The sequence below is a fragment of the Macrotis lagotis genome, chromosome 3 (assembly GCF_037893015.1).
Source record: "Macrotis lagotis isolate mMagLag1 chromosome 3, bilby.v1.9.chrom.fasta, whole genome shotgun sequence".
Taxonomy (NCBI): domain Eukaryota; kingdom Metazoa; phylum Chordata; class Mammalia; order Peramelemorphia; family Peramelidae; genus Macrotis; species Macrotis lagotis.
In genome coordinates, this window is record NC_133660.1 from 79,699,126 (window position 1) to 79,722,547 (window position 23,422).

At 35.3% G+C, this 23,422-nt stretch overlaps 1 protein-coding gene across 1 annotated transcript in view; it reads left to right on the forward strand.

Moving 5' to 3' along the window:
• Positions 1-19,611, forward strand: part of AGA (aspartylglucosaminidase) — a 30,683-nt gene extending 11,072 nt beyond the window's left edge. The window contains exons 7-9 of the mRNA XM_074228918.1: positions 592-699; positions 1,940-2,073; positions 3,664-19,611. Coding sequence (XP_074085019.1) covers positions 592-699; positions 1,940-2,073; positions 3,664-3,764 — 343 coding nt within the window. The 3' untranslated portion in view covers positions 3,765-19,611. The remainder of the gene's footprint in view (positions 1-591; positions 700-1,939; positions 2,074-3,663) is intronic.
• Positions 19,612-23,422: the final 3,811 nt, after the last annotated feature.

Genomic DNA, 23,422 nt, shown 5'->3' on the forward strand with positions numbered 1-23,422 from the left:
GTTATAAAGACCTTAAAAGTGCTTCCCTAAAGTTTGGAATTTACCTTTGTTAGTGGCCTATCATTGAAGTTTTTTGAACCAAATGGTATGATGGAAACAGGTTTAGCAAGATGAATCTAACAGGGTTGATTGAAGTTGTAAGAGACTAGTGGCCAAGAATGGAAGTTAGGAGGCTATTAAAATCCTCCACTATAAAATGATGAAAGCTTTAATTAGGCAATGGTATACATCAGAGGGGTCAAGCCCCAAATCCTGGAAACATATTAAAAATGTCATTGGCATATGATTTAAAAAAAAAAATCCCAAAACACTGCAACCTAGATAATGTTAATTTGTGGTTTTCTGGTCAGTATGCCATGCAGGATTTTGATACCACTAGTCTAGATGACAACTGTCTTTTTATCTCCCATTCTGATTAGTATATGTAAAAATGCTGGTCTAAAGAACAGTCTTTACAAACTGTTCAACCTATAATAACACTTTCTGAGTTTATATTTTTGTTTAGGCAAAACAGTAGACTACCATATCTTGAACTAATAAAAATATATGTTCTAGCTTTTTCTCTTGTGATATTTATTTCCCTTTTAAAAGTCGAGTTGGAGATTCTCCAATAGCAGGAGCTGGTTCTTATGCTGATAGTACTGCTGGAGGGGCTGCTGCCACTGGAGATGGTGACATCATGATGCGCTTCTTACCCAGGTAGTTTTCTTCTTGGCGTCATGCTTAAGGTAGTTATCATGGTTTAGCATCGCTATTGTCACTGAATTTTTTTTCTTGAATCATATGGGATATTTTCTGAACTAAATGTGCCAGCACAGAAGCTTATGAACTTGCCTTTGAACTGTCTATGCAGGGTTGTTTTGCTTCTGGCTTCATAAACTTACTAGCTTGTATTCTCATTAATGACCATTATCGTCATCAAAAGTATTTACGATTTGTTCTCCTGGGGTACAGGAGACATTTTCCTTAATTTACAGATGAGGAAACTTAAGTACTGTTTAAGTAATTTGCCCAAGGTCACTCAGCCAGTCAGTAAAAAGACTGTGATTATTGATGGCCAAAGTGGGAAAAGCAGTCATTGTATACAAGTAATTGCTGAAAGGTGGTCATTATGACTGGACATTGTGCACACTAACGACATTTTGCACTTAGACTATAACAGCATTTTTCTTTTAAATGGGACCTCCACGCTTTATGACTTCTTGCTGTAGTGACCTCGCTGACACAGTTATTCAACTATAACAAAAAGAATTCATTTGTCTTTTATTTAAAATTAATTGGTGGATTAGTTGGAAAGATGACTGTTGCATCAAAGCTGATTTTTTTTAACTGAGTCAACTTGTTATAGGATTGCATTCATTCTGCTGAGTATGACAACTTTTGAAGTAGCTTGAAATCTATAATTTCAGGTTTATTAATTTTAGCATATTTATTAAAATAATGACTTAATAGAATGTGGGATTTGGAGTCAAAGGACTTAGGTTTGAATTCTAATTCTAATATTAACAGTGTGACATTAGACAAATCATTTAACTCCCCTGGATCTCAGTTTCCTCAGTTGTAAGACAGGGAATGTTGTAACAGATGCCCTCTCAGGTTCATTCCAACCCTAAAAGATCCTTGTTCATGGTGGTCCCTATTTCATATATATGGTCCTGATGTAATAAAGTTTACCCTTATTGTAAGCCTGGGGGGCTTACAATAATTTGGGGTCCAGGGGTCTTATGGATGCTCATAGTGAACTGGAATGGGCAAAACATTGCATCTCTTTTTTCACTAATCTTATCTTTTGTAATCATATGCATTGTATTTTGTGAGTTTAAATACATTATTTCGAAAGGGGATTTATGTATTTCATCAGCTTGCCAAAGGAGTTTCTGACATTAAAAAGAGTTAAGAATTCCTATGCAGACCTTCTCATTAACTTTTTTTTAAACAGTTACCAAGCAGTAGAATATATGAGAAAAGGAGTTGATCCCACTGTAGCTTGCCAGAAAGTCATTTCCAGAATCCAGAAATATTATCCTGAGTTCTTTGGGGCTGTTATATGTGCCAATACAACTGGAAATTATGGTGAGTTATGGTTTAATAAGTATGTGATGATACACTTAACATTAAATTACACTATTTCACTTGGCTTTGTACAAGAAATAAAATAGATCAGTAAATGTTCGTGAGTGATGGTATAGATAACCTTAAATATTAAAGGACCTAGTTAGCTAGACTTTAGCATGCTCCATCATGGTTCTGCCCTGATTTTGGCCACAGACTCTACCCTCTCATTTATGTCTTACATTTTTATTTCTTACTTCTGTATGTTCTGTTACCAGAGTGGCATAATCTCCTTCATTTTCACCCTTCCTCTGAATGTCACAGCTCACTAATAGGTCTTACTTAGGGTATACAAGACTGTCCTTGTATTAAGTATTTCTAATATGTAAGCATAAGAATAGATAGGATAATTATTTTTGCATTTTAATGTATATGTCTTTTGTATCATCTGCCTCCTTTATAAACCTTTCACAGCTTCAAAGCACTTTGAGATCAACCACTGTGCTGGTGCTCATTAGTGAAATTTTAGATCACTAAAAAATACAACTTAGTAATCAATGTGTCATATTAGCTTAGACTGCTTATTAGAGTTCTTTGATCTTTTCCTTCCACAGTTCTCTTATTTGAAAAACTTGAATTTGAGGAATTTATTTTTCCTTTCCAAGTATTAAGGTAAATATTAAATATAAATCAGAAAAGAGTGAAGTTGAAAATATCAGGTCACTGAATTTCTTCAATAAGCAAAATCTTCTTAAAAGTCCCAAAGATAAATTTTACAGGATGTAACAATGATAATTAAATAATTATAGATTATTTTAAAATTGATTTATTGGATAAAACTAGGAACAGGATAAGGATCTTTATCCAAATAATGATAATGACAAAGATATGAGTCCAGGTAGTAGGATAGAGGAAGGAGTTGTGATTAGAAGGACAGAGAGACCCCAGGGGGAAGCTAAGCTAGTGAGATGAAGGCTGTCACTTAGCAGAAGAACAGATGCCCATGCTTGGAGGAAATGATGGAGGATGGAAAATGATTCTGACTGACCACTGGCCTATAGGTATAGTATTACCTACTTCACCAGCATTAACTTCTTTAAAATATTAGATGAGATAATGAAAATAGAAGGTATAGAAAGATGTGTAGAAAGTATCCAGTGAAAATATAAGGCTGATTAGGGAGAGGGTGTTCCTTACTCTCTAGGATTTTTAATGCCTTGTAAGAACTAAGCAGATTCATCTATATATCAGTAAGTTTTGGATAGAGTAAAAGGGTATTTAAAACACTGAACCTTGAGAGAAAAGCCCCCAAATGAATAAATAACAATTTATTATTGCATATAGTATTAGAGAAGGAACAATTGTTCTGGAGGTAGAGGACCTGTGTCCAAATTCTGATCCCCCTTCGGTAAGACCTTCTTGGGCCTCTGGGGTCTCTTCCAGCTCCAGATCTAGGTTTCTGTATACATAATTGTAAAATAAATATAATTAATATTCACCAACATCTCTCTCTCTCTCTCTCTCTCTCTCTCTCTCTCTCTCTCTCTCTCTCTCTCTCTCTCTCTCCCTTTCCCTCACTCTCTTTTTCTTACTCTCTTTCTCCTGCTGCAGGTGCTGCCTGCAACAAACTTCCAGGATTTTCTCAGTTTCACTTCATGATTTATCATCCTCAGCAAAGACAGCCAATTGAAGAAAAAGTAGACTGCATTTAATTCTTCTTTTCTGTCATCTATATTTAAAAGATGAAGAAACAAAGGCTAAAGGTTCACTAACTGCCATTTTTGAACATACATATTCCCGCTGTCTTACCACATTCCTTTGTGTCCCTATGATCGTCAGAGTAAATTTGTGCTGACATTGCACTGTCCACATTCTCCACTTGAATTGTTTACCATGTCAAAATGCTCTTTCAACTCCCATGCTTTCTTAGAATGTGAGGATACATACATACATATGTATGTATGTATGTATGTATGTTATATGATCTTAGAACTATTTTCTTCCTGGGTTTAATGAAGTTACTCCTTTGAGAGGCAGTGTGATATAGTTGAGAGACAATCACCATCTTTGGAGTTAGAAAGCCTGGGCTCAGATCTAAACTCCACTGTTCACAATGTATCTGATTTTGGACAAATCACTTAAGTTGTTGCTGTCTCAGTTTTCCCTCCCTGTAAAATAAGGACTAGAAAAATAAGGACTCATGTTTAAAAAAAAAAAGCTATTCCCCAGTTGACAAATGGTCAAAGGATATGCAAAGGCAATTTACAGATGAGATCAAAGCAATCCATAGTCATAAGAAAAATTGCTCTAAGTCATTACTTATTAGAGAAATGCAAATTAAAGCTTCTCTGATGTACCACCTCACGCTTCTCAAACTGGCCAATATGACCAGAAAGGATAATGATCATTGTTGGAATGGCTGTGGGAAATCTGGGACACTATAAAATTGTTGGTAGAGCTGTGGACTCATCCAGCCTTTCTGGAGAGCAATTTGGAACTATGCCCAAAGGGCAACAAAAATGTGCATACCCTTTGACCCATCAATACCACTACTTGGTCTATACCCTGAAGAGATGATGAAAAAGGGTAAAAACATCACTTGTACAAAAATATTCATAGCAGCCCTGTTTGTGGTGGCAAAGAATTAGAAATTAATTGAATGTCCTTAAATTGGGGAATGGCTTAGCAAGCGTGGTATATGTATGTCATGGAACATTATTGTTCTATTAGAAACCAGGAGGGATGGAAATTCAGGGAAGCCTGGAGGGATTTGCATGAACTGATGCTGAGTGAGATGAGCAGAACCAGAAAAACACTGTACACCCTAACAGCAACATGGGGGTGATGGTCGACCTTGATGGACTTGCTCATTCCCTCAGTGCAACAATCAGGGACAATCTGGGGCTCTCTGCAATGTAGAATACCATCTGAATCCAGATAAAGAACCATGGAGTTTGAACAAAGTTCAAGGACTATTCCCTTTAATTTAGAAAAAAATAACAGATATCTTATTGTCTGATCTTGTTATCTCTTATACTTTATGTTTCTTCATTAAGGATATGATTTCTCTCTCATCATACTCAATTTGGATCAATGTACAACATGGAAACAATGTAAAGACTAAAAAATTGCTTTCTGTGGGGGGTGGGGGAAGGAAAGTGAGATTGGGGAAAATTGTAAAACTCAAAATAATTAAAATCTTCAATTAAAAATTTAAAAAAAAGAAATATAAAGACTCGATGGTCTCTAAGGCAGTGGTTAATAATCAGAAATTTATGAATAGAGATAGAGATCCCTAGATATTGTAATTAATTGGGTTATACTGTATTCCTAAATATTTTTATCTTATGCATTTAAAAACATTATTCTGAGAAGGGGGTCATAGGCTTGATCAGACCACTAAGGGCATCCATTTGAAAAAGGCATTAAGAACCCCTGCTCTACTGTCCCCTCAGCTTTAAATCTTAAATTCCATGAGTGTACATGCCATTAACATCAAATTTTTTTTAGGGAACTTCTTGCTACCCCTTAAAAATAAAACAAACTCACAGATGTCTCCATAAGTGGCATTCTTTTTGAAATATCCAAATATTTTAGTTGAGGAGCCAAAATGAGGCAAGGCATGATTAGTCATGATTGAATTTCTATATGTTACAGTGATTTATCCTTTATCACTGATTATTGCTCCTCTTATAACTAGCTTTAGCATCTGCCTTCTGGCAACTTGGAAAGGGAAGATTTCAGTATAGCATCTCATTTCCCTTCCATTTCTGCTCTTCCCTAATACTCTAGATGCTTTTGTGTGTGTAATGGAAAATGTGGGCAGTGTGCTGATGAGCAGTCTTATTGATTAACTTGCTCTGTGTCCATCTGAAGGAGCCTTTGTGGTGCATTGGCAGGGTTCTCAAGCCATGTTTCCATTATCTTTTACCAACTTGCTGCATTCATAGTAGCAGCAGTTCATGTTGAAAGGGTTTTAATTTGGAAAACATGACCTCTAATGGAATATCTCCATCATTCATGGGTCCTCTTCCAGCCCCACCTCCACCCCACCCCCATCTCCAGCATCACCACCCTTAGTGACTGTAGACATCTTTGCCAACTGGTATGTGTTTACTGTCTGTTGCCTGAGTACTATTCTTCAAGCCTTCAAGTTCACATTAAATGGTTATTTAGATTTTATTGATACAAATTACCTGTTATTAAGTGACACCCAGTTTTCTTAGCATATTAACATTTTTTTTTTTTAGATTTTTCAAGGCAATGGGGTTGAGTGGCTTGCCCAAGGCCACACAGCTAGGTAATTATTAAGTGTCTGAGGTCGGATTTGAACCCAGGTACTCCTGATTCCAAGGCCGGTGCTTTATCCACTGTACCACCTAGCCGCCCCTTAGCATATTAACATTTACTGTTCTGTAGATTTAGGATGAAAAGCTATGGTATGCAACTTCATCTAGACAACTACAAATTTGGGTTTGGAGGCCAGCCATAGAAAAATGGTACAACTGCATACTTATCATAAGACACATATTGTAACTATCCTTTAATGATTCCTGTGGTGTGCAGCACACTTGAGTTTGTACAAAGAGTACCTTAAAATATATCTTTCAAAGTAAGTTTAAATTTCTTCTTTGCTATAAAAATTATAATACTTTATATTTATATGCTATGTTATAGTTTACAGCATGCCTCCCCCATAACAGTGAGGCAACATTGCTTAGTAGATAAGAGTATTGAAATCAGGAAGGCTTGGGTCTGAGTCCTTTCTATCTCTGATGCATTAAAATTTCATGAATTTGGGCAAATCCCTCTGTGTTCTAGGTAATTCTCTAAGTTATAGAGCATGTACAATTTTGCATGGTCATAGGGATTCACATTACCTAGGAATTCTCTATACTAATGAAATCATAGATTCCCCAATGACTGTGCTCCTTAAACCAAATTCATTTATAAAACTGAAGAATTTGGATTGAATTCTGATAACATTTCCAGTCAAGGTGATTATCATTAGATTTCACTAGTCAAAAATAATAAATGTAAAGTGCTTTGCAAACCTTAAAGATGTGCACAAATACTAGTTATTTTTTATTAAGTGTGTGTGTGTGTAGATGTTCTGAGTGTGTGGTTTCCCCCCCCTTCTGTCTGATTTTACTGCTAACATAATATAGCCTAGAAGACACTCAGCAGGCTATAAATTTGATGAGTAGATCATAGGGACACACTAGTGGCTCATTTCCTGTTAAAATAATTCTTAGCATTGCTAGCCATATAGGATTAATTACACCTCACACCTGGGCCACTGAAAAACTCTTCACAGTTAAATATCCTCCTGAAGATAGGATACAAAGCATTTGAAGACTCCCAGAGGGACTCTTGACAATGTTTAGACCACAAATTAGATATTTGTGATTCTTAATTTAGTCTAACCAGAAGGCTACATTCTTTCTGACTTTGTAAACCTTAATACTTATTTGCAAATTCATTAGCATTCAAAATGTAGGGAGTTCTCTAGGTTCTTGCTCATACTAAATCACTTTAATGACTACAGGGCCTAGGTGGACAGGGAGTGGTTTCCCCAATATTAGCATCTTAGCTGAGACTCACTCACAGAGCTAGTTGTCTTGTGTAACTGGGGTTTTCCTGAATCACAGAAGGCATTCAGCAATCTGTGACTTTCCTGCTAGAATACATAATCTCAGTTCCATATCATTAGCATTTCTGCATGCCCTTCAGTTCTTTGCTTCAAAAATTATCTGGTATAATTATTTTCAGATTTTAATTGCTTTATTTAAAGAGGGTTACAGAAAGATATGGAGAATAGTCTTTTCCCATGATTTCAAGTACTGAAGTGAACTTGTGAAATTTGTAGAAAGATACAAATAAGTCATTTTGATAATAAAAGCTGGTATAGCTGGTCAGGTCTACTTGAAGGTTTGCAAAGCATTTTCAAATATTTTATCCTCAGCAATCCTAGAAAATAAGGAGATAGATGCTTTTCTTATCCCTATTTTACAGATGAGGCAAACAGAAGTTAAATGACCCTCCCAGGGCTTGTAAATGTCTGGTTCTACATATGCACTCAGATCTTCCTCCCTCCAGGACCAGTACTATCCACTGAACCACCTCACTATCCAGCAGAGGAACCTGCATGAAGGGACTGTGAAATGTAGCATTGGAGAGAACTCCCAAATCATTGACCATGTTCATTAGAATACTGTATTCCAATAATAAGAATAAGAAAATAATAATAATAATAATCCATGTACATGCACACACAAAAATTACTTCAAAGAATGAGAAATTGGAGGGAGATGTTTGGTAATGAAATGAAGCTGATTATATTGATAAAATTATAGATTATCTGTTCCTTTAAACCTATAAGAGTTCCATGAAAACCATAGGAAATATTTAAAGCCTTGGGAAAGAGGAAAGGGGGATATTTACAGATAAGTACATACAGATTATATGCAAAATAGAAACAAAGTGAAATGGGAGGGGGTGCACACTAAGGACTGAGGGAGTCAGGAAAGGTTTGAAGGAGGCAGCATTGGTTAAGTTGATCCTTGAATTACAAGACAGAATGGGGGGGGGGGTGGAGACAGGCATGGGTGAGAGGGAATGTCATACATAGGAAGCAGCAAATAGGTCCTTTTGGCTGCAGTGTCCATCACATTATGGAAAATAATATGTAATCAACCTGGAAAGGTTGGCTGGAACCAGATTGTGACAAGCCTTAAATACCAGACAAAGGAGTAATTTATCCTGCAGCTAATAGCTACTCATATTTCTTGAAAGGGGATGTGGCCAGATCTGTGAATTTAGCAGCTAAGTTGGAGGGATAGATACAAGTAAGAGATGGGTGAAAGAACCAATCTGACTGATTCTGTCTTTCTCTAGCTCTTTCTTCTGTTTTATAGAGAACAGGGTTTCTTAACCTTTGGGGAAATCACAGATTCCTTTGGCAGACTGGTGAAGCCTTTGAACCCTTTCTTAGAATAATGCTTTAAAAATACATAAAATGTATAGAATTAAGAAGGAAACCAGTTATTTTGAAAAAATATTTAAAAGCCTTCATGAATTTCAGGGTAAGAATCTCTTGGCCATGGAGTATAATATTGGAACTAGTCTATGTGTGTACATATGTGTGTGTGTATATATATATATATATATATATATATATATATATATATATATACATATATATATATATATATATATGATTGTGTGTGTTAAAGGAGAATGGGAGAATGGGAGGAGAAAAAACAGATGAACTTATTTTATCTGTTATAGAAACAGTTTTTGAGTTACTAACATTGAATATAATTATAAAATTAATATATCTCATGCCTTTAATATATGAAGATTTTTTATAACCTTTGATTTCCTTTTTAATGTGCCTTGGTGTTTGAGATCAGTCAATTAGATTAAGAACTGAAAACTTAATTGGATTCATCTAATCTGATATTTTAATTAACTGTTTATTTGAATAAAACAACTATTGGGTAGGTGACATAAATATATCTTAATTAGAAGCTAATTGTGAAGGTAGATTAAGATATATTTTTCATCCTACATCTGGTACACTGATTTTACCTGTGTCAAAAAAATTAAACTTCTTAGAAACTTTTTATTAAAGCTATTAAAAGTTTAATTTATTTTTCTTATTCTTGCCTGTGTTATCAACTGTTTTGCTGCTCAAGTACTGTTGAGCATACTGTTCTGTCTTAGTGATAGGTTAAAAAAAATGAAAATAAAGAAACTGTGAGCTAATGAGGGCTACCAAAAAAGTGTGCTTGTTGATTTGTGGGTAATATTCTCTCTTCCACCAAGCAGAGTCTAGACAGATTTAGAAAACCATTTTTCTACTGTTCACTTGATAAATGCTTCCTTATACAAGTCAGGGTCAGCAAGGAGAGGAATATTATAATTCAGTGTTTAGAAAATGCATGCTCATTTGAAGAGGAAAATAATTGCCACATTCAAAGTGGGTGTAATGGAAGTTAAAGCTGCTGTGATCAACTATTTGCTCTGTATTAAAGGGAAAGGAAATAGTTTATAGTTTTAATGCATGAATGCTGCACACAAAAAAAATTGGTCAAATGCCCTGAACTTATGACCTCTCTATGCTATGCATTAGCTGTAGTTTCTGGCTTATTTCTGTAATTAAAATTCATTTTCTATGATATGAATACAGACAGAAATTGCATTGAGGAAAATCAGATTTTAATAATGGGGTTCAGAAATAATAATCCCACTTCAAATTGTTGTACTTTTTCTCCTTTTTTGCTTTTTAACTTGCATAAAACACCCAAATACCATAAATGTCAAAACACTCTCTTTCCATCCTAAACAGGACTAATAAGACTTTTAAGAACTTTGGGTCTGTTTTTCTTTTTTTTGAAATATTCTAATTTAAAAAAAAAGTGAAATCCAAACTGAAAATTCAGAATAAAAAGATTGTTGAAGAAAATACAAGATAATTCATTTTGATTCTAATAACAAAATAAATAAATGGTTGTGCTGTGATATATATTCTCATTCTAATTCAGCTTTGTGCAATTTCCCAGAAGAAAGCAAAACCAAAACAACCACACCCCAGACAATTATCAAGTTGAGTGTTCTTTCTTTTAATCATGCTATTTAATCAAAGTAGCCTAGCTTTCACTTATCATTTTAGAGCCTTAAAAGACTTTAGAAACCATTTGTTACCTTTAATTTTACAGATAAAGAAAGTAGACCCAAAGAGGTGTATTAATGGTAGAATGAATGCTGACTCTGGAGTCACTCTAGAGAATCTGGTTCAACTGCTACCTTTGATTGAGCAAATGACAATGCTCTGCCCTCCAGCTTGGATCACTTGGCATCCAGCTCTATGAGCTTAGTTACTTTCAAAAGTAGTGAAGACTAAGGAGTCAGTGCCAATGTACAATCTGCTATACTAACTATACTATACTCCCTTCTGCTCAGTGAAGTAACTTTCCTCCTTCACAGTGTATCCTATCCAATGACCACAAATCCTTCACTAGATCTGTGATAGTAAGGACAGTTTCTACATATTCTGTTTCTCTCTCTCTCTCTGTCTCTATCTCTGTCTCTCTGTCTGTCTGTCTGTCTGTCTGTCTCTTTCTTCCTGTCTTACCCTCATCATCTGCTCCATTGAATCCTTTCCTCTTCCTCCTCTGCCTTTCACATATTCTTGCTCTTCTTGTCTCTAGTTCAGAGGAGGGACTCAACATAGATGTGAATATCATTGTCCCAGATGGGGTTAGATTAGTTGTTTCACTCAAAATGTGTTATGATTCCTGAGAACTCTGGATATCCAGCTGCATTTCTTCATCTGTAGCACTCAGAAAACCTTGGGCTCTCAAGCTCTAACTCAGATCACATCAGAATCACATAAAATCTCTCTTATCCACAGAGTACTACAGAACTTAGGTCATGGGCAGGCTTCTTAACCCTGGGTGTCTGTATTCTTTAACCACCTTTTACATATTCAGTACTCAGCACTCTTTCAAAGTACAGAGTTTTTCGTTTTCTTTGAAGAATAAATTGCATTCATGGTTCTGGTGCCCTCAGTCACCTAGGAGAAACTCACAGAGTTGTTGGGTGGCCATCAAATAGAAAACTACTGCCCAAGAGCTATCATTCACATAGAAAATGAAATTCTTGAAGATAATGAACCCAACTCTGCCTTTCTAAAAACCTCTTTAAAAAAATGTTTGATTCAGTAGTTGAATATTCCCAGCAGCTAAAATGAGATGCAAAAAAATCTGACTTCACCCACTCCCTAACCTTGTTCTGATTCATTTTGCTATAGTCTTTTAAATGGGTGTACCTAATTTTGGAGGTGCCTCACTTAGGCAGATTACAGGAGGGGTCCACCTTATCAGGTGAACAAAACTTAGACTGGTGATTTTTTCTTTCCAATAGTCTCTAACCTTTTAGTATCTCCCAGGTTAAGAAGCGAGTAAGGTGACTTCAGACCAAAGTTCTTGCAACCATTAATGGAGAATGTTTTAGGCAGTTCCCCAGAGAGGTTTTAAATGACTTAAATATACTGAAAAGAACAGTACCAGAGCATAACTAAAAGTGTTCTGTCTCCACCTCCAGAACTACTCTAGATCCTAATTTAATTCCAGGAAAGCAAAAAGAAGGATATAGTAGAAATCAAGGTTGGTTCTTGAGATATCACTCTTTAAAAAATTTAAATCAGTAGTTCTTAACCTTTTCAATTTCAAGATTCTTTTTTCCCCTCATTGAGGAAGCTGAAGAGCTTTGATATATGTAGGTAATATCTATTGATATCATATTAAAAATTAAAACATTTTGCAATATATTTACTAATTCATTTTTATAAGTTCATTTTAATGTAGCATTTCATGAAAAAATCTCCAAAAATAAAAACAATGGTGTTCTCTCTTTTTCTTTCTTCCAGATCTCTTTAATTCCTGATTTATGATAACTGGATCCTCTTATCTGTTTCTGCCATCAATCTATTGTGACATTTTTTTTGGTTAAGAAATATGATGAAAATCTATCTTCAAAGATAATGTGGTTTGGAAAAAGAGGGAGTATTTTAATAGGCAAGTCATTTAAATATTATGAAAATCATTTTCACTTTGTGGGTCCCCTGAAAGGGTCTTGGGGATTCCCAAGGGGCCATTTATTTCATTTTGAGAACTAATCCTGTCCCTTAGAAAAGAGTCTCCATAGTAAAATAGAACCTCTATTGTCACTGGCATAAACTATTAAGATCAGCCCCTAAATGAGGAGCCCAGATATTCTCTGGAGCTCAATTATGCAAACCACAATGCTAGAGCTAGCTAAAACATTAGAAACCAGTCATTTTATAAATAAGAAAACTGGCCACAGTTGCATAGTCTGCAAGTAGCAAATTGAGATTTTAAAAAAGGAATCAGACTTTATTGATTCCATGTTCCCCATCATCCCATGTTGTCCTAAAGATCACCAAAAGCTATTTTGTAGACTGCAAGTTTTTTTCCTCCCAAAGTCAACAAACATTCTACTTTTTCCCCTTGTTTATGGACATGGGAAGGAGTGATAGATCCAGAATCTCTGAAGGTTATACCTAGAGAAAGATCTAGCAGTTTTTACTCACTGGGAAAGGATGCAAGAATGATGTTTGTGGAAGATTGGTAGTCCAGTCATCAGCTAAATTAGGTCCAGAGATTCTGCACCAGAAAGTTCACTCTAGGTGAAAAATTATTTGGATATGAACTAGTATAGGCACCTTTTTTTTTTGTTGTTCTGCAATAAAATACAGTTCATGATGTTCCATTATCCTCATTTTACAAATGAATTTGGAAAGAAATAATATCCTAGTTCAACATAACTTTAGAGCAGTGGTGTCAAACTCAAATAGAAATGGAGCCCACTAAACCTTGCATAAGACTCCCTGACAGCACTACATTACTTAGAAAATCACAAATTAAAATTATATATTGCTGTATATTTATTTATTTTGTTAAATATTTACCAGTTATATTTTAATCTGGTTCCCAAAGTGTTGTTGGGCCCTGCCTTTTGATGCCTCTTGTTTAGAATAGGAACTTATTTGTTAAATAATGTAAATCATTATTTCTTGAAATTTGAAAGACAGAAGAATGGGTTAGGAGGAAAAGGGAGGGACTGAAAAGGAGGGAAAGATAATCTTGCTTCATGGATGAGAGTATATGCTAGCAATGGAAAAGAAATTCTAACAAAGATTGAGATCTTTCAGGGGGTATGATCTTCAAGTTGGTGCTTTTCAGCCTGCCAGGAGAAGGCACGGTGAGCTCCTAGGAGATGCAAGTGTTTTTTGTATGCAAACTGTATTTATCCATAAGTGGTCTGTTAGTTTTTGTTCATTGTCAAGGATCCCCTGAAATGATTTGTCTTTTTTACCTCTGAATTTAAAATGAAAAATTTCACCAGTTCTTCTGTCTCTCCAGCGAAGATCTGTGAGATAGCCTTCCATGGCAAGGCTACTCTTTGGGTCTTTTTGTAAGGTTCCAGATTTCTTGTTTTTGCAATAGCAAAAACATCATTTGATTTCAGTTGCAGGAGGGATACATCTGTTCATTGTTTATTTGGCAGCAATTAATGTTTGAAGATACATTTGACCAGTGATTATACATTACTCCCTTTTATACTTCACCACTATCTCTGTGAAGGTAGAAGGATCATAAGGGTCATAGATTTTGGATTTAAAGGGACTTTTGAGGCTAACTGGAACAACCCCCTCATTTTACATATGAGAACACAGGTATCATAAGCTATTTTGTTTTTCTACTTTAGATAAAGTAAAATGAAAAGCAGATGGTGGGTAGAAGCAGTTTATAACAGAAGTGTCAAACTCCTAGCCCACTGGCAGAATGAGGCTGCTAAACTCCCCAAGTAAGGACTGAAACCCAAATTAAAATATAATTGGGAAATATTTAACAAAATAAAAATACAATATGGATAATGTGAATTTGTGATTTCCTAAAACAATATGCAGAATTCAGGGATCTATTTGAGTTTGATCATTAGTCTATAGTATATTTGTAATCAACAGTCATGTAAGTGCCTATTAGGTATCAGGCATACTGCCTAGCTAACCCTGGGGGTACAATGGCCCTCTATGTTTAGGAAGTGACATGATTGAAATAAAAATCATATGAACCTTGGAGAGTGATCAGGTTCTGATGTCAGAGACACTGGGTTCAAATCCTATCTCTTCTGATATTCATCCCTTTATGATCCTTGTCAAGTCATTTAAGTCATTTGGACTTTAGATTTCTCATCCCTAAAGAGGGGGCATTATTACAAATTTTTGAGGACTTCTAGATCTGTGTTCCTATGAGATACAATCAAAGACATACAAGACCAGAAAAATAATTACATAGCAAGAGGGATAAATAGCAGGTAGGCAGCATTGATATCTATGGCATAAGAAAAAAAAACAAAAGAATAAATTAATTGAATTTTCCATAGTAAATTTCAGGGGTTAGGAGAGGGGAATAGAATCATGTAGGAGAAGTATGGATGAGTTCTGACCTATGCCAATGGAGAAAAAATAAAAATAATCTAAAGTGCCCACAAAAGTATTCTCAATCTACCCTTTTCCCACATCCCCCTACACACATACACACAAACAAAGCTACAATATCTTTAAGTCTTAATGGTCTCAGCTTATTTACCTTCCAAAGTCAAATCACTCCTAGGTGTCATCCAAGCAGAATTGAACAAAGCTTTAATAAGGCCTCTCCTTATTACAGTTAGGAAACAAGAGGATTTTGGTCAATTTCCTTACTGTTGTACTGTCTCCTCTGAGATGATTTTTTGAAACCTTGATAAGAGACTTGGTTGTTGCCTAAACACAAGTTTATGTATGTGTGTGTACCAGAGGCATTCTTCCCAATAGGGTGGCTATTGACACTGCTTTCCTGATAACCATGGGGGTATTTTCAAGTCACAGTGAGAGTGAACGTGTATTTACTTTGTCAAGAGTAAAATTTCCTAAGAGATCTTTCTAATGTTGTCCCATTATGTTTTGAGGTTATATATTTTTGAAGTTTTCTGAAGATATTTGAAACAACTCATTTATCTTAAGCATACTACATTTTGAGTTCTACCACATTGTGATTTTTCTTTAAATCTTTTTGAACAGGTATCTGGTAGATCTTCTTTAATTGGTTGGAGATTATCTGTAAAATAGAATACTGTCAAAACTACAAACATTATTTCTTTAAAAAAATTCTGGCAAAAGAATTTTTTCCTGGAATAAGATGTCTGGATGTAGATGAAAAAAAGACCATGATCTCATGCTTAGAAAGACTCTTTGAACTTGGATTGTCAAGCCAAGAAGAGATTTAAGCTCTCCTATTAATAACTATATTCTCTGCTTCGTTTCTTTAAATTGAATTATCTACATTATGTTCATGACAAAATGAGTTGAAAAAAGAATTGTATTTGAGATAATAGTCAATAAAATATTTCTGTAGGTATTCTTTCAATCCATAGACTAACAAAAGTCCTTGATTGGAAAAATACTTTTTAAGAGTTTTATTTGCCATATTGCAAATATTTAACACATATTATAAGCACATTATACATACACCAGCCATCCACATTCTTTTTTCCTTGTAGAAATCTAATGCTAGTAAGTTTTCAGGGCCTGAAAAACAACAAAAATAGCATATGAGAGTACATTTGAAGGGAAACTGTATTTTAATGTTTTAAAAAGACTGAACTTAGAGTCAAAAAACCTGATTTCAATTCCCAACCCTGCTGTATACAAGCTATGTACCTCGTATGCACAAACTCAACTGTGAGTCTGCTTGTTTATCTTTAAATGAATATGATGCTTTCACTACTTAGAGTTAAAGGGTCTTTGTTGGAAATATGATATAATATACATGAAACACTTTGTAAATCAAGTTACATAAAATTCTGAGATTTTTTTTTTCCTCTTTATTTTGGTCCAGACTAGAGAATTCACAAATATAGGCAATTCTTAATATAAATTAAACTCCTTTCACCAAAGATGATGACCAATTCAACTGTATCTTGGATACAGAGAAGTTAATGTACATGCTCATAGTCACACCACTAGAAATCTAGCTTCTAGAATCCAAGATCACGCTATATTCTATGCCAAAGGATATGCCATACAAGGCCCAAACAGCACAAAATAAATAAAAATACAGTAGGACATAGTTAATATGAACACATGATTTTCTGTATCAGAATTTAACCTCAGAGATTCTTATGGAAGTTTCAGTAGTTCCCATTTCCATTTGAGTTTGACACCACTGATTTAAGGAACACTAAATTTGCATTGAAGCATGAATGCAAATGAAGAAACCTAATTGCAATCTTGGTGGTGCAGTGGATAGAGCATGAACTTGGAGTCAGAAGATGGGAGTTCTAATCCAGACTCAGATGACTGACAATTGTTAACTATATGACCTTGATCACCTCACATCCAGGGCCATCTCCAGGCATTTTGATTTATATCTGGCTGCTGGACCCAGATGCCCCCCCGTCATTCAAATTCATGTGCTTGTCATAGCATCACCTTCCTGATGTCATGGTCTTCTTTGAGAAAAAAGGACAACCACTATCATCATACATAGTCTTGAAGTTTTCATGTGTTCCATGGAAGTTCCATATGTCCCCAATATATTTGAACTTGTCTCATTCAAATGAACAACTACTGCTATTTTGGAATCCCGAATCATTGCAAAAATTTATCCTAGAACTCTGAATATACCTAAATCCCAGATAAGTGAGATGTCATAGGTCATGCTCTTACACATAGACAAGAGGCATCACTGGGGACATGTATGACTAGAAAAGGAAGGGTTCACTTCCAGTCAAGATGGAGAAAAGACAGGCACTGTGCTAAGGTCTCCTGGTTTCCCCTCAGAAATAATATGAAAGAAACCTCTTAACAGAAATATGATCAACAAAACCCAGAAAGAGAAGCTAGGAGAAGAACATCTACCAAGTGGTCTATCTCTGGAGTTCATGGGTGAGCCAGGAGCAGAGAGCAGACAGCCAGTGGTGGCATGGTGAGATCCAGATTAACCTAAAATCAGTCGTGGAGGCTTGGCCTAGGATCCAGGATCAGAGACCGTGGAGATTGGCTGTGGGAGTGGAGATCTGGAGTTTACCATCAGGGCTGGAGGGTGAGTTCCAGCACAGAGAGTTGCAGAGTGCGGCTGGACATCTATCTGTTGGCCTTGGGCTGTGAGCTCCATACTTTCAGCAGAGTCCTCTTCCTAGAACAGAGTGACAGCCCTCTGACACCCCCCCCCCCAGGCTCAGACGTGGGCATCAGAGCTCCCTCAGCTGAATAGGGAGATTAAGACTCCCCCAGCCCACATTGTTCAAGGATAATTCAGACCCTGCTACTTGACCCACCCCCTCAAGGCCTAGGAAGAGGGCCTCAAATCAAAGCCACAGACACTCCAGGGAAAGTAGCCAGCACTCACTAATGGCCGACCCATTTAGAGTTATTAAACCCAGTGAGCAAAGCCACTAGGGTTTTCAAAACCAAACCTCTGTGAGCCAGCCCCTCCCCCAACACAAGAACCTAGGAAAATGAGGAAAGGCCAGCAGAAGGGGGGCCCATCAAAAACTATTTTGAAGAAATAGATCCTAACCCAGAGAGATCTAGAACTTCTGAGGAGAATATGAATTGGTCTCCAGCCCAGAAAGACTTACTACAAAAAATCAGGAAGGAAATTAAAAATCAACTGTAAAAGTTATGAAAAGAAACTCAAGAAAAAATTAACACCTTGCAAGAGAAAATTAACATTTTGCAACAAGAAAATAAATCCTTGGAAAATACAATTTGACAAATACAAAAAAAGGAAATAATTCTCTCAAAACTACACTTGGGCAAATGGGAAATTGACCAATTGGAAAAGGAGTTGCAAAAGGTAAATGAAGAAAATTCTTCTCAAAATAAAAGCAATCTGTGGAAACTAATGACTTCATGAGACAACAAGAATCTGTTAAAAAAAAAACTAAAAATTCAAAAAAATAGAAGAAAATGCAAAATACCTCATTGGCAAAACCACTGACCTCGAGAATAGAACCAAGAAAGACAACCTAAGAATTATTGGGCTTCCTGAAAACATTGAAGAGAAAAAAAAAAAAAGCCTGAACTTAATATTACAGGATTTAGAGATGGAAAACTGCCCTCATAGCATGGAACCAGAGGGAAAAAGAATTATTGAAAGAATATATTGACCCCCTACAGAAAGGGATCCTAAAATGAAAACACCAAGGAATATTGTGGCTAAATTCCAGAACTATCAGATAAAAGAGAAAAATCCTACAAGCAACCAGAAAGTAACAATTTAGATACCAAGGAATCACAGCAAGGATTATACAGAACCTGGCTGCATCAACATTAAGGGATCAAAGGGCCTAGAATGAGATATTCCAAAGAGCAAGGGAGCTTGGAATGCAGACAAGAAACCACTATCTGGCAAAACTGAGCCTTCTCTTCCAGGGGAAAACAAAATTTAACAAAATAGGAGACTTCCAACTCTTCCTGATTAAAATATCAGAGCTAAATAGAAAATGTGGATATCAAACAGGAGACTCAAGAGACACATGAAAAGGTAAAAATAAAGGGGGGGTAAAGAAAAAAACTGCTATCCTATAAAATGAAACTGGCTATGATTCCCACCTGGGAAAAAGATTCTCATAACTATCAAGAATTGTAACTCTATCAGAGAGAATATACTTAGCCAGAAGTAATGGATACTCATGACTTATCCACGACTCTGATAGAATGATTTAAAAATAATCTTCTTAAAGGGGGGGGGACAATAAAGATATGGAAAGATGGAGGAAACTGACTAGGGTGAATCACATTACATAAAGAGGTACAAGGGACCTATTACAATAAAGGGGAAGAAAGGAGGAGATAAGAACCACCTGAATCTTAATCTCATTAGATTAGGCTTAAAGTTAACATACACACACACACACACACACACACACACACACACACACACACACACTCAGTTAAGTTGAGAAACTTATCTTTCACGTATTATAAAGGGAAAGGGGAAGGGGGAGAGGAAAACAGAATTAACAGAAGGAAGAAGGGGCAAAGGGAAAGGGGAAAGATAGGGGAGGGGTTGGATATAAGGGGGAAACACACTGATATTCAGAAACAAAAAACTAGGGAATATGGATGAAGGGGGAAAAGGGGGATATACAGAGGTAAAATAGCATGGAAGGCAATAAAGACTTAATTTTAACTTTGAATGTGAAGGGGATGAACTCTCCCATAAAACATAAGCAAATAGCCAACTGGATTTAAAACCAGAATCCTACAATATACTGCTTACAAGAAACACATGTGAAGCAGAAAGATATATACAGAATAAAGGTAAAAGGTTGGAGGAAAATATATTTTGCTTCAGCTGAAGTGAAAAAAAAGCAGGGATAGCAATCCTTATCTCAGACAAAGCAGCTGCAAAAATAGATTTCATTAAAAGAGATACAGAAGGAAACTATATCCTCCTAAAATGTACCATAGACAGTGAAGCAATTTCAATATTAAATATGTATGCACCATATGCATTCATATTTTTAGATAAGTTGAATGAGTTACAGGAAGACATAGACAGCAAAACTTTACTGGTGGGAGACCTTAACCTCCCACTCTCAGATTTAGAAAAATCTAGCCATAAAATAAACAAGAAAGGAGTTAGGGAGGTAAATAGAATGTTAGAAAACCTAGACAGGATAGACCATTGGAGAAAGTTGAATGGGGATAGAATGGAATATACTTTTTTTTTCCCTGCAGTACATGGCACTTACACAAAAACTGACTATGTACTAGGGCATAAAACCTAATGATCAAATGCAGAAAGTCAGGAATAGTAAATACATTCTTCTCAGATCATAATGCAATAAAAATCACATATAATAAGGGGCCTTGGAGAAATAGACCCAAAACTGAATGGAAACTAAATAACCTTATTTTAAATAATGAGTGGATCAAACAACAGATTATAGAAAGAATTAATGATTTCATCCTAGATAATGACCATAACAAGACAACATACAAAAACTTATGGGATACAACCAAGGCAGTTGTCAGGGGATATATCTATCTTTAAATGCTTACATGAATAAGTTGGAGAAAGATGAAAGAACTAAACATGCAACTAAAGAAATTAGAGAAATAAAAATTTAACCCCCCCAATTAAATACCAAATTAGAAATTCTAAAAATTAAAGGAGAAATTAATAAAATCAAAGGCAAGAAAACTATTGAATTATGAAAACCAAGAGTAGGTTTCATGAAAAAAAACAATAAAATTGATAAACCTCTGGTTAATTTCATTTAAAAAAGGGAAGTAGAAAACCAAATTACCAGTATCATAAGAGAAAAGGGTGAACTCACCACCAATGAGGAGAAAATTAAAGTAACAATGCAGAATTATTTTGTCCAGTTGTCTGCAAGTAAAGTTGATAATCTAAGTGAAATGGATGAATATTTACAAAAATATAAGTTGCCCAGGTTAGATGAAGAGGAAATTAAATTCTTAAATGACCCTATCTCAGAAAAAGAAATTCAACAAGCCATTATTGAACTCCCTAAGAAAAAATCAGCACCGCCAGACAGATTCACAAGTAAATTCTATCAAATATTTAAGGAACAATTGGTTCCAATTCTATATAAACTCTTTGACAAAATAAAATAGTTGAGGACAGAACTCTACCTAACTCTATAATACCAATATGGTACTGATGCCTAAACCAGGAAGATTCAAAACAGAGAAAGATAGACCTATCTCCCTAATGAATATAGATGCAAAAATCTTAAAGAAAATCTTAGCAAAGTCATTACAGCAAGTTATCACTAGGATAATACACTATGACCAAGTAGGATTTATCCCAGGAAGGCAGAGTTGGTTTAATATTAGGAAAACTGTTGGCTTAATTAACTATATCAAAAACAAACCTATCAGAAATCATATGATTATCTTAACAGATGCTGAAAAAGCCTTTGACAAAAATACAATACCCATTCCTACTAAAAACACTAGAGAGCATAGGAATAAATTAATTGTTCCTTAGAATGATAAGCAGCATCTATCTGAAATCATCAACAAGCATTATATGCAATGGTTATAAACTAGAGGCATTCCCAATAAGATCAGGGGTGAAACAAAGATGCCTGTTATTATTACTACTATCCAATTGTGTTAGAAGTGTTAGCTTCAGCAATAACAGAAGAAAAGGAAATTGAAGGAATTAGAATTAGGAAGGAAGAAACAAAACTCACTCTTTGCAGATGATATGATGGTACATCTAGAGAATGCTAAAAAGCTTCTAAAAACTACTAGAAACAATTAGCAACTTTAGCAAAGTCACAGGATATAAAATAAAGCCTCATAAATCCTCAGCATTTCTGTATATTACTAGCAAGATACAGCAGCAACAGCTATAAAGAGAAATCCCATTCAAAATAACCTCAGACAATATAAAATACTTGGGAGTCTATCTGCCAAGGCAGACTCAGAAACTCTATGAAAACAACTACAAAACACTTCCTTTACAAATAAATATTAGATTTTAAAAATTGGGCAAATATCAACTGCTCAGGGATAGGCTGAGCTAATATAATAAAAATGATAATTCTACCTAAATTAAACTACTTATTTAGTGCTCTACCAATCAAAATTCCAAAAAAAAAATACCTTAATGAGTTAGAAAAAATTGTAAGTAAATTCATATGGACAAATAAAAAGTCAAGAATTTCTAGGGATTTAATGAAAAAAGTACAAAAGAAGGTGGCTTAGCCCTACCAGATCTCAAATTGTATTATAAAGCATCAGTCATCAAAAATGTCTGGTATAGACTGAGAAATAGAGTGGTAGATCAGTGGAATAAACTAAGTGCAAAAGCAGGAAATGATTATATTAATCTACTGTTTGATAAACCCAAACAGTTCAGCTTTGGGGATAAATATGCTCTCTTTGATAAAAACTGTTGGGAAAATTGGAAACTAGTAAAGGAAGAAATTTGGATTAGTTCAACACCTCACACCCCATACCAAGATAAGATCAAAATGGACCCAGGTTTAGACATAAAAGACAATATTATAAGCAAACTAGTACATCAAGGAATAGTTTAGCTGTGAGTTCTATGGAAAGGGAAGAGTTTATGACCAAGGAAGTAATGGAGAACATCATTCAAAACAAACTAGATAATTTTGATTACATTAAATTAAAAAACTTTTGCATGGACAAAACCACTGTAACCAAGATCAAAAGAAATGTAGTAAATTGGGAAATAATTTTTACAACTAGTATTTCTGACAAAGGACTCATTTCTAAAAATATATAGAGAACTGATTCAAATTTATAAAAAAAAAAACAAGCCATTCCCCAATTGACAAATGGTTAAAGGATATGCAGAGGCAATTTACAAATGAGGAAATCAAAGCGATCCATGGTCCTATGAAAAATTACTCTAAATCATTACTTGTTAGAGAAATGCAAATTAAAGTATCTCTGAAGTACCACCTCACACCTCTCAGACAGGCCAATATGACCAGAAAGGACAATGATCATTGTTGGAAGGGTTGTGGGAAATCCAGGACCCTAATTCTTTGTTGGTGGAGCTGTGAACTCATCCAACCTTTCTGGAGAACAATTCGGAATTATGCCTAAAGGCCAATAAAAATGTGCATACCCTTTGATACCACAGTACCACTACTGGGCCTATACCCTGAAGAGATCATGTAAAAAGGGTAAAAATATCGCTTGTACAAAAATATTCAAAGGAGCTCTGTTTCTGTGGCAAAGAATTGGAAAATGAGTGAATGTCCATCATTTTGGAAATGG